Below are 12,297 nucleotides of genomic sequence, written 5' to 3'. Positions count from 1 at the left end.
TGGGAATGTCCCGCTCCCTTCCCGGGGCAGGCTCACACCTGAGCCAGGTGTGCAGGGCGGGACCTTGCCCTGAGCCCAAGCCCTGTCCCCCCTGCAGGATCTGCTTCCCATCGGCGTCTTCCTCCTGCGGCCCCAAGCCCAGCTCGGTGCTGACCGAAGGCGCTGGGCCGGGGTCATCCCCCGGCGGGGGCTGCGCACCCCCTCTGCCCCCTCCCCAAATTCCCTCCCGGGGGCAGCAGGGGCTGGGGCAGGAGCCCTGTGGGGAGGGAAAAGGGGGTGACACCAGGATGGGGGGGTCACACACGCTCTGGGGGGGACACGCACGGCCCCTGGGGACACCCCTCACCTTCTCCCACAGTGCCAGGAGGATGAACCCCAACGTGGAGTCCCCAAAACCCCAGCAGCATCTTGGGGGGCAGGGTCTGGTGGCAGTTTTGGGGCTCTGGGGAATCACAAGCACCCCAAAACCCCCTCCCAGCCCCACAGCCACTCCCAAACCCCTCAAACCACCCCACAGCTCTGTGCCAGGAACTCCCCCAACCATTCCCTGCAACATAAATGACCCCAAGAACCACCCAAATTCTCTCCAAGACACACAGCCAAGGCAAGATCCCCAAAATTCCCTCAACAACCACCCCAAAAGCCCCCTCCAAGCACCACAAATGCCCATCAAGAGTGACAAAAGCCCCTCCCAATCCCCCCACGAGCCCCTCAATCCCCTCCCAGCCCCCCATGGCACTGACCAGGAGAGCTTGGTGGACAGGAACATCCCCAGCCGGGAGCAGCTCAGGCACTTCAGCAGCGATTTGGGCACTTTGGGGGGCACAACCCAAACGGGGAGACCCAGGCCAGGGACTGGGACAGACACCCGCAAGCCCTGGAGAATAGACGAGCTCAGGTGGACACATTCTGCCAGCACAACTACGAGATCGTGGCCCCGTCTGCCCAGCCCATGGCCTCACAACACCCAAATCCTCCTGAATACTCCCCTGAACCAACCCCAAATTCACCCCCAAATCCCGGGAAAATGGTGCTGCTTTAGATACCTTTGTTGAATTCCTTTATTTCTACCCTAATTTTGGTTGTTTTGACAGGATGAAGGAGGAAACTATTTAGATTGAAAAAGACCTCCAAGATCATCCAGGATTGCTGGATGCCACCAGAAGAAACAACTGGACAGAGCAGGTGAGAATTTTTGGGCCATAAACTCAACAAATCAGCTCTTCCCAATGAATTTCCGATTTCAATCAGAGTCCCGATGGATGTTCCAGCCCCTGCGTTCACTCAGGTGCCTAAAGGGATCCAGGAGGACGTGGAGAGCACCAGCCAGGGCTCTTCCCAAACTGGATCACGGCGAATGTGGGTCACCAGGGCTCTGCCAAACGTGGGTCCTCCGCTGGGGGATGAAGTTGGAGTAGAGGATGAAGCTCTTCCTGCACTCGGGGCACTCACAGGGCTTCCCTTACCGGTGCCTCCGTTGGTGTTGGGTCAAGTGAGAGCTCCTGGAGAAGCTCTTCCCACACTGGGGACACTCGTAGGGCCTCTCCCCGGTGTGGATGCGCCGGTGGGTGACGAGGGTGGAGTTGTCCCTGAAGCCCTTCCTGCAGTCGGGGCAGCGGAAGGGCCTCTCCTCTGTGTGAATCCGCTGGTGCAGGAGGAGATTGGAGCTGGTGTGAAACCTCTTCCTACACTCGGAACACTCATAGGGCCTCTCTCCTGTGTGGATGCGCTGGTGGACGACCAGGTTGGAGCTGTCTCTGAAGCTCTGCCCACATTCCCCACACTCATAGGGCCGTTCCCCAGTGTGGATCCTCTGGTGGCGGATCAGGCTGGAGCTCTGGCTGAAGCTCTGCCCACACTCCCCACACTCATAGGGCCGTTCCTCAGTGTGGATCCTCTGGTGGCGGATCAGGTTGGAGCTCTGGCTGAAGCCCTGCCCACATTCCCCACACTCATAGGGCCGTTCCCCAGTGTGGATCATCTGGTGGCGGATCAGGTGGGAGCTCTGGCTGAAGCTCTTCCGACATTCCCCACACTTGTAGGGCTTCTCCCCACTGTGAAGCTGCTCATGGACCACCAGGTCTGAGTTCTGGCTCGATCTCTGGCCCCCTTCCTGGCACAGGGTTGTTCTGTCCTCCTCAGAGCACCCTGGGCTGAGTTTGCAGCCCCTCCTCCTGCAGGGTCTCCGCGCTTTTTCCTCCCCGTTGGATTCCTGCACCATGGAGCTGCTCAAAACGGCCTCTTCCACCAGGTTCTGCTGCGAGGATTTGTCCTCCCTGGGCTCCGTCCTCAGCTCCTTGTCTGGGGAGGAAGGACAAGGAGAGGATGGGATTTGCCTCCGTGCCACAGGGAAGGGCAAGGAGATCCCCCCAGTCCGTCCCTGGCAGGACGGCGTCAGCAGCGGGGCTGTCCTGCAGCTGGAGCGATGCTGGGCTGGGAGATGGAGCAGGAGAGAGGGGAAAAGGGGCACTGACTTCCTCCTCACCTGCCTGGGGGTCCCGGGGCATCTTCCTCTTCCTCGCAGCCTCCTCCTATATCTGACCAAGGTTTGGGAATGGGAAATCCTGGTCTGGGGCAAAACAAGGGATGAGCACGTTGAGTTTGAAGGTCCCTCTGCCCAAGTCCATCTCTAGAAGCCACCAGGCATCGTGTGTCCATAAAAACCTGCTCAGGAAAAGCCTCCCAGGAGTTCCCTGTCTCTGGCCCCTCCTCTTTGGTGTTCAGGGTTCCCCCCTGTCCCAGCTGCTGGGGGTCACGCTTGTATTGGGGGTCCCCCTCTCTACTTGGCCCCCGCCCTCCCCAGGCTGCTGGGAGTCCCAGGAATCCAAAAAGCTCCCCCCTCTTCCATCTCCCCACTTAGGAATGCTGGGGGTGATTGGCTCCAAGGAGTCCCCCCTGCCCCTCTCCAGGCTGTTGAGGGTCCTCTCCCATCCCTCCTCCTCGTCCTCCTCCTGCCCCGTTCCCGAGCCCCTCGCAGCCAACGGGAGCAGCGGGGATGGAGCCGGGACAGGTCGGGATGGGCAGCGCGGGGCTCTCGGCTGCTCCCACCCGCTGGGGGCGGGGGAACCCAGCCCGGGGAAAAGGAGAGGGAAACTGGGAACACTGGGGGCTGCAGATCCAAACTGGGCCTTGCTGGGGACCCTGCGTGGGGACTTGCAGCCCTTGGGGCTCCTCTCGAGAGCCTGGAGAGCCGCGAGGGGGAACGCAGAGAGGGCTGGGGGATGCCAGCAGTGGCACCACTGGCAGTGACTGGTTTGTACTGGGATAACTGGAACCTTACTGGGGCCACTGGGAGTGACTGGGAATGACTAGGAGCATGCTGAGGGCAGCTGGGATATACTGGGAGCATTGTCAACCATACTGGGAACGACTGGAACCACAATGGGAACACTTGGGACCATGGTGGGGAAAAATGGGGCTACACTGAGGGCAACTGGGCATGACTGGGGCCATGCTGGGAAGGACTGGGGTCATATGGGGTGTGACTGGGACTATACTGAATCACGTTCTACTGGGATCACACTGGAAGGAACAGAGAGCAACTGGAACCATGCTGGGGGCAACTGGCATCCAACTGGGATCATGGTGGGAGAAGCTGGGCCCATGCGGAGGGAGACTGGGATCATACTGGACCCTACTTGGAGAAACTGGGACTGCACGGAGGGTGACTGGGAGTGGCTGTGATCAACTGGGATCACACTGGAAGCAGCTCAGGGCATCAAGGAGTGACTGGGAACATGCTGGGAGCAACTGGGATGCACTGGGAGAGATTGAAACCACAGTGGGGGTAAATGGGAGAACCTGGAACCACACTGGATGATAATGGGAGCAGCTGTGCCCATGCTGGGGTCATACTGGCATCCTACTGGAACTGACTGGGATCATACTGGGAGTGACTGCAATAGTACTGGCAGTATCTGAGAGTGCCTGGGATCCTACTGGACTCAGACTGGGACTGACTGGAAAGGTGCTGGCCGTGACTGGAACCATACTGGAAGAGACTTGGAGCAACTGGGCCCAGACTGGGAGTGACAGGGAGTCACTCTGGGCATGACTGGAGTAATACTGGGAGTATCTGGGAGTGACTGGGACCACACTCGGAGTGACTGGGATAATCCTGGAAATGACTGGAACCATACTGGGAGTGACTCCGGGTCCTATTGGATCATCCTGAGAGCCACTGGGATTACAGTGGGTGTGAATGGAACTGGACTGGGGGTTACTGGGAGCTACTGGGCCCATGTTGGGAGGAAAATGGGGACACATTGGGAGCAACTGAGAACAACTGGAAGGTACTGGAACCATGCTGTGGGGACTGAGACCACAACTGGGGCCACTGGGATCATACTGGGAGCAGCCGGGACCACACTTTGGGACACTGACAGAAACTGGGATTGTCCTGGAGGTAAGTGGGAGAAACTGGGAAAGACTGGGATCATTCTGAGGTAACTAGAACCTTTCTGGGGACACTGGGAGTGACTGGGAATGACTAGGAGCATGCTGAGGGCAACTGGGATCTACTAGGAGTGTCTCTGTAACCATACTGGGGGAACTGGAACCACAATGGGAACAGCTGGGCCCGATGCAGTGGATCTACACTGGGGGCAACTGGGACGACTGGGATCATGCTGAGAGGGACTGGGACTATCTTGGGGCAAATGGATTCATATGCGGAGGAACTGGGAACAACTGGAACTACTCTGGAAGCAACTGGGTTCGTACTGGGATCACAATGGGAGCAGCTGGATCCATGGTGGGTGAGACTGGGATCACACTGAGGGTGACTGGAATCATACTGGCATTGACTGGGAGTGGCTGTGAGCAACTGGAATCAAGCTGAAAGCAACTGGGAGGAGGTGGGAGCGACTGGGAGCATACTGGGAGTGACTGGGATCATACTGGGAGAGACAGGGAGTCACAGGGATCATACTGGAGGCTCTTGGGGTCATGCTGGCATTGACAGGGAGTGACTGGGATCACACTGGGGGCCACTGGCACCATACTGGGAGTGACTGGGAGTGACTGGCATCATACTGGGAGTGGCTACAATCACACTGGGTTATAGTGGGTGTGATTGGACCCTGGCTGGGGGTTACTGGGAGCTGCCAGGCCCATGCTGGGAGCCACCTGTGCACACACTGGGAGGAACTGGGAGCAACTGGGAATGGCAGGGTGTGCGGAGGCCGGTGGGCCTGCTGGACAAGGAACCAAAGGAGTCCTACGGTGGGATAAGTCCTCGGTCCCTTTCCAGCTCATGGGGACTGAAAAACTTCCCCAGAATGCTTTGTTCTGTTCTGTTCAGGTACCCCAGTTCTGCTCCCCTCCTTGGCTCCCTTGGCCGCCACAGCCCTGGTTACCTGATACCCCCTCAGAGTTTCCCGATGAGTTCCTTTACCCTGGGCCCCCCATTGCTCTGCCCCGGGACTTCTCTGAGACCTTGCACGAGTGCGGATGCATTAAAGCTCTCCTGCAAACCCTTCTGTGAAAACTCTTCTTGCTCCTTCATCCCCGGACTGTTTCGCTGGCGATCCGTGGCTGTGTGCAATGTGCCGGCTGCACCGAGAGGCTTTCTTGGAAGTGCTTTGGGGAAGCTCGTGACACGACACCAGACAACAGAAACGCCACAAGGGTGCATGCTGGTGACAACTGGGATGTACTGGGAGTGACTGGGATGATACTGGGGGCAACTGAACCATGCTGAGGTAACTGGGAGTGCCTGGGAATGACTACAAGAATGTTCAGAATAACTGGGATATACTGGGAGTGCCTGAGACCATTTGGGTGGGGACTGGGAACAAACTGGGAGCAACTGGGAATGTGCTGGGGGGAACTGGGACCAAGCTCGAGGCAACTGGGGCAAGTGTAAGTTACTGGGGCCTTGCTGGAAAAGATTGGCATCATACTGGGACGGACTGGGACTATGCTAGGGGCAACTGGGAGAACTGGGAACACACTGGACAAAAGCTGGAGGAGGAACTGGGAGCAACTGGGAGCGTGCTGGGGGAAAATGGTATCATAACAGAGTGATGGGGAGCGACTGGGCTCCTACTGGGAGCAACAGGGATCATGCAGGGAGGGAGGGGAAGTGACCACGATCATACTGGGACTGACTGGGCTCCTACTGGGAGCAGCCACCTCCGGGCCCCGGGACCCCGGAGCCCCTTTCCCGGCCATGCCGCCCCTGCAGCCCCCAGACCCCCCCGCCGGGGTCCCGCCAATCCCAGGGCTCCCCCCTCTCGGGCTCCCCGCTTTGGGCTCCTGGGGCTCTCCTCTCTCTGGGGTCCCGCTTACGGAAGCCGGGGCTCCCGGGGCTCCCCAAAACCGGTGTCCCCCCGCCCCCGCCGGCCCCGCGCGCTCCCCACGGGGCCCCGGCAGAGCTCGGAGGGCCCGGCCCGGGAAGCCCAACCCCCACCGCGGGGGGACCCGCATCCCCCCGCCCCCGCCGGGGCTCTGCCGCCACCGCCACCGCCACCCCCAAAAACACCTCCCGGGGACCCCCGATGTCCCCCCGAGCGGCACCTGCGGGATGGGGGGCGATGGTCCCGGGGGGCTGCGAGTTCAGCGAGCGCTGGAGCCGCGTGATTCCGCCTCTCCTCCTCTCTTCCAGCTTCCCGCTGCCGCTCCGCCTCTTCCTCCCTCCTCCTGCTCCTCTTCCTCCTGCCGCCCCGTCCCAATCCCATCTCCCCTCCTCCCTCCCTCCTCCTCCTCCTCCTCGTCCTCCTGCCCCGTTCCCGAGCCCCTCGCAGCCCGCGGGAGCAGCGGGGATGGAGCCGGGACAGGTCGGGATGGGCAGCGCGGGGCTCTCGGCTGCTCCCACCCGCTGGGGGCGGGGGAACCCAGCCCGGGGAAAAGGAGAGGGAAACTGGGAACATTGGGGGCTGCAGATCCAAACTGGGCCTTGCTGGGGACCCTGCGTGGGGACTTGCAGCCCTTGGGGCTCCTCTCGAGAGCCTGGAGAGCCGCGAGGGGGAATGCAGAGAGGGCTGGGGGATGCCAGCAGTGGTACCACTGGCAGTGACTGGTTTGTACTGGGATAACTGGAACCTTACTGGGGCCACTGGGAGTGACTGGGAATGACTATGCACATGCTGAGGGAAACCAGGATATGCTGGGAGTGTCTGTCAAACATACTGGAGTGACTGGAACCACAATGGGAACAACTGGGACCATGGTGGGGAGAAATGGGGCCACACTGGGGGTAACTGGGAGCGAGTGGGAGTGACTGGGTCTGAACTGGGGGCAACTGGGCATGACTGGGACCATGCTGGGAGGAACTGGGATCTTATGGGGAGGGACTGGGACTATACTAGGGACAACTGCACTGTGATCCTACTGGATCATATTTGGAGAAACTGGGACTGCACTGAGGGTGACTGGGAGTGGCTGTGATCAACTGGGATCACACTGGAAGCAGCTCAGGGCATCAAGGAGTGACTGGGAACATGCTGGGAGCAACTGGGATGCACTGGGAGAGATTGAAACCACAGTGGGGGTAAATGGGAGCAACTGGAACCACACTGGATGATAATGGGAGCAGCTGTGCCCATGCTGGGGTCATACTGGGATCCTACTGGAACTGACTGGGATCATACTGGGAATGGCTGCAATAGTACTGGCAGTATCTGAGAGTGCCTGGGATCCTACTGGACTCAGACTGGGAGTGACTGGAAAGGTGCTGGCCATGACTGGAACCATACTGGAAGAGACTTGGAGCAACTGGGCCCAGACTGGGAGTAACAGGGAGTCACTTTGGGTGTGACTGGAATAATACTGGGAGTATCTGGGAGTGACTTGGGCCATACTGGAGGTGACTGGGAGCAACTGGGATCATACTGGAAGTGGTGGGAAGTGACTGGAATTATACTGGAGGCTACTGGGATCATACTGGCATTGAGAGGGAGCAAGTGGGATCACGATTGGGGAGCCGGGCATGATACTGGGAGTGACTGGGATCATCCTGGAAGTGACTGGAAACATACTGGGAGTGACTTGGGTCCTATTGGATCATCCTGAGAGTCACTGGGATTACAGTGAGTGTGAATGGAACCTGACTGGGGGTTACTGGGAGCTACTGGGCCCATGTTGGGAGGAAAATGGGGACACATTGGGAGCAACTGAGAACAACTGGAAGGTACTGGAACCATGCTGAGGGGACTGAGACCACAACTGGGATAACTGGGACCATACTGGGAGCAGCCGGGACCACACTTTGGGACACTGACGGAAACTGGGATTGTCCTGGAGGTAAGTGGGAGAAACTGGGAAAGACTGGGATCATTCTGAGGTAACTAGAACCTTACTGGGGACATTGGGAGTGACTGGGAATGACTAGGAGCATGCTGAGGGCAACTGGGATCTACTGGGAGTGTCTCTGTAACCATACTGGGGGAACTGGAACCACACTGGGAAAAGCTGAGCCCGATGCAGTGGATCTACACTGGGGGCAACTGGGCAACTGGGATCTACACTGGGAGGGACTGGGCCTATCCTAGGGGCAAATGGATTCATACGGGGAGGAACTGGGAACAACTGGAACTACTCTGGAAGCAACTGGGTTCATACTGGGACCACAGTGGGAGCAGCTGGATCCATGGTGGGTGAGACTGGGATCACACTGAGGGTGACTGGAATCATACTGGCATTGACTGGGAGTGGCTGTGAGCAACTGGAATCACACTGAAAGCAACTGGGAGGAGGTGGGAGTGACTGGGATCATACTGGGAGAGACAGGGAGCCCTGGGGATCATACTGGAGGCTCCTGGGGTCATGCTGGCATTGACACGGAGCAGCTGGGATCACACTGGGAGCCACTGGCATCATACTGGGAGTGAGTGGGAGTGACTGGGGTCATACTGGGAGTGGCTACAATCACACTGGGATAATGGTGGGTGTGATTGGACCCTGACTAGGGGTTACTGGGAGCTGCCAGGCCCATGCTGGGAGCCACCTGTGCACACACTGGGAGGAGCTGAGAACACCTGGGAATGACAGGGTGCATGCTGGTGACAACTGGGATGTACTGGGAGTGACTGGGATAATATTGGGGGCAAGTGAACCATGCTGAGGCAACTGGAAGTGCCTGGGAATGACTACGAGAATGTTCAGCACTACTGGGATATACTAGGAGTGCCTGAGACCATTTGGGTGGGGACTGGAAGCAACTGGGAATGTGCTGGGGGGAGCTGGGACCAAGCTAGGGACAACTGGGGCAAGTGGAAGTGACTGGGACCCGCGGCGGCACCAAAGCCTCGGGGCGGCTCCAAAGGGCCCCGCCCGCCGCCGCTCCCCGAGGCCACCCCGCTGCTGCCGGGGATCGGACACCGCAGGCGGCCCCGGCCCCTTCCTCTTCTTCCTCCTCCTCCTGCCGGGATTCAGCCCCCGCCGCCGCCCGGCTCCTTCTGCCGCTCCTGCCCGGCACGAAGCGGCGGTGCCGCTGACGGGGCCGGAGCGCCGCTGCCCCGCGACTGCCCCGCGCCTCAGGGCCGGGCCGGGGAGTGACCGAACGGGTGGGGAGGGACCCCCCGCTGGCCAGGGCAGGGACTGAGCCCATGGGAGGGACCCCGCGCCGGAGCAGGGAAGGATTCCTGTCCCCGAGGGCGAAGCAGCGGCACGAACTGACCGCGACTCCCATCCCTTCTCCCTGCCCCGCTGGGCACAGCAGCGAGGAGCCGCGGATAAAGGGAAGTCCGGCAAGGAGAAAGAGGTCGCGGGAAGGTTCTGTTCCAGGGTTTATTTTACTCCTCACTCTCCTGTTCTGATCCGCTCCGTCCCAAATCCAGTTCATTTCCCCACGGCGGGGCTCTTGTGGCCGCCATGGCGATCCCTGAGTGACCTCTCCCTGCCCTTAGCCCGAGCCACGAGGACTCGGATCTGTTCCAATTCCGTGCAATTCACGGGCATTTGGGGCAGCTGGAGCGAAGCAGCTGGAAACCACAGCGGGCTCGAGAGGGACTCAAGCAGGGCAGGAGCCGGGGCTGCCCCGAGGGAGCTCTCCCAGCACGAACCTTCCCGAGCTCTTTCTAGGGGAATTTCCTTGAATGTTTCCATTCATCGCTACAAAGCAGAGTCACAAGTGAAGCTGAGCCTTCACCTTGAAATGAGCGAATCGAACGCGTGCGCTGGGAGTGCTGCAAACTCAAGGTGTTCCTTGATCCTTTAATCTTGCAAATATTCAGCCCCTCAGCAGCGATGTCTCTGCCAGCCCACCGGTTTCTTGCTCAGACCTGGCTCAGAGCTTGGAGAAGAAATCCAAAGTCCCAACAGAATCACCTCTGCCGTCATCTTATTTTTTTCATAGGTACGATGTGTTATGTTATTGTATATACTATTTTACTTTGATTTTTTTCTCTTATTCTTTTTTTTTTTTCTTCTATTTTATTGTGGTTTTTCTCTATTCCCTTCCCCCCACCCCCCGCCGTTGTTCTCCTCTCGGAGGTTTGTGGTGAGGGGGTTTCCCACCGGTTCTTCCCCGGAAACCAACGAAATCAATCAAAATAATGATGAATTTTTCAACTCTTTCCGCTACTGTTTCCAGAAGTTCCCGGGAGGAGCCGTGGGCGGGGAGGGGGTTGCCGGTGCCGGGGGCAGTCAGCGGTCGCCGGGCAGATCCCGGCGGCGAAGGTCCGGAGGCGGAGAAGTCAAAGTGTCCAAGGGAGCGCGGGGGGAGGGGACGGGGCAATTCCAGGGAATTCCCCTGGATCCCCTCCTGGCATCCCCCGGGACCCTCCTCGGCCGCGCCCTGCGGGACCCCCGGGCCGGGCTGGGCTGAACTCCCGGGCCCTGCGGCCAAACTCTGCCGGGAACCCGCTGGGTTCGGCCCGAAGCGGGGCAAGCACCGGGACCCGCGGATCCATTTTGTCCTGCGGCTGCGGGGCCCCAGCCCCGGCGGAGCAGGACTGGGCGCTGGGACCCCGATCCCTGATTCCCAATCTGCTTCTCTCTCGCCTCTCCTGTCCCTTTCCTTTGGGTGATCGTAACTCCCGGAGCGGCTGCAGAGCGCCGTGCCCAGTTCGGGTTTCCCAGGAAAGGGAGGCCTGGGGCTGAGGTTCCCCGGAATGGCCGGGAATGGGGGTGCGGGGGTCCCCGGGGTCAAGGACACAGGGGATCCAGGGGCTGGGAGAGGAGGGTACCCGGGAAAGGGGGTGCAGGGTGGTGTTGGTGCAGGATGAGGGGTGCAGGGGGGTCTCAGTGCCCAAGAATGGGGATTCAAGGGGGTCCCAGGGAGGCTCCCCAAAGCCCCTCGCAGGGAGGAGCAGGAGCTGGGTCAGGAGCGCTGTGGGAGAGAAAAGGGGGTGACCCTGGCATGGTGGGGACATGGGGGAGTCCCACGCGCTCCGAGAGGGGGACACGACCCCCGGGGACCCCCCTCACCTTCTCCCGCAGGTGGAGGCCGAGCCCCAGCCCAGGAGGACGAAGCCCAACACGAAGCCCCCGACCCTCGTCAGCATCTTGGGGGGCGTCCGGCGGCAGCTCCGGGGGCGGGAGGGGCAGGATCCGGGAAACGGCGGCGGCTGCAGGGAAGGGACCGGGACGGAGTGGGACAGGCTGGGATGGACTGGGACACATTGGGACCCAGCGGGATAAACCAGGACCAGGATTGGAACCCACTGGCACCAGAACTGGGGTAACAGGGGTTACACTGGGAGCAACTGGGACCACACTGAGGGCTAGCAGGAGTGGCTGGGAGCAGCCGGGACAAACCGGGCGAACATGGAACAGACAGGGGACACGGAACAGCCAAGGGACATGGGATGTCCAAGGACCGTGGAAGGTCCAAGGAACGCTGAGCGTCGCTGCCACGGCTGGAAAAGCTTGAATGGAGTTTTTATCCCGTGACGTTCCCGGCGAGCAGCGGCAGCTCCGCGCCCCCGGCGCGGGGGTTGGGGCAGGGGAGCTGCTGGCAGCACCTTCGGGGCACGGCCGAGGGCTGGGGGGCTCCTCCCCACAGTTCCTTTTCTCTCCCCACCTAAAATCGTTCCCTCCCATTCCAATCCCCTCCATTCACATTTTCTCCCCAGAATTAAAGTTTTCTCACTCCAATTAAACTCTTCTCCCCAGTTAAGCCCTCAGGCTCCTCCGTGCCCCCGGCTCCTCCTGGGCAGGACGTGGCCGGGACCTTCAGGAAACAGCAGTGGAAAGAATTCAAAAAGAATTCAAGTCATCATTATTTCGATTGATTTCGTTGGTTTCCAGGGGGGAATCGGTGGGACAGCACCTCACCACAAACCTCCAAGAGGAGAACAATGATGGGGGGGTGGGGGGGGGGTGGGGAGGGAATTGGAGAAAAAACACAATAAA

The 12,297-nt window shown here is 59.9% G+C and overlaps 1 protein-coding gene and 1 long non-coding RNA gene across 2 annotated transcripts; one reads left to right on the top strand and one right to left on the bottom strand.

Annotated features, from left to right (window-relative positions):
- Positions 1–1,037: 1,037 nt before the first annotated feature.
- Positions 1,038–6,656, bottom strand: LOC125330339 (zinc finger protein 239-like). Its single transcript, XM_048313369.1, has 3 exons — positions 6,520–6,656; positions 2,486–2,569; positions 1,038–2,301 (listed from the first exon to the last, which is right to left on the bottom strand). Exons 2-3 carry the CDS (start codon positions 2,505–2,507, stop codon positions 1,463–1,465), a joined length of 861 nt encoding a protein of 286 aa, XP_048169326.1. The 5' UTR covers positions 2,508–2,569; positions 6,520–6,656; the 3' UTR covers positions 1,038–1,462.
- On the top strand, positions 4,113–8,805 carry LOC125330405. Its single transcript, XR_007205502.1, has 2 exons — positions 4,113–4,405; positions 8,493–8,805. It is a non-coding gene; the product is annotated as an uncharacterized LOC125330405 (long non-coding RNA).
- Positions 8,806–12,297: the final 3,492 nt, after the last annotated feature.

This window comes from Corvus hawaiiensis, chromosome 1 (genome assembly GCF_020740725.1).
Source record: "Corvus hawaiiensis isolate bCorHaw1 chromosome 1, bCorHaw1.pri.cur, whole genome shotgun sequence".
NCBI classification, from domain to species: Eukaryota; Metazoa; Chordata; class Aves; order Passeriformes; family Corvidae; genus Corvus; species Corvus hawaiiensis.
Note: the sequence above shows the minus strand (reverse complement) of the source record. Positions and strands in the feature narration are given on the sequence as shown.

What these genes read in the sequence shown, in the direction of transcription:
- LOC125330339 (XM_048313369.1), bottom strand. Translation starts at nt 2,507, where the DNA reads ATGCCCCGGGACCCCCAGGCAG. An exon ending in GCCCCGGGACCCCCAGGCAG is followed by an intron (nt 2,302 to 2,485) that starts GTGAGGAGGAAG and finishes CTTCCTCCCCAG; the next exon opens with ACAAGGAGCTGAGGACGGAG.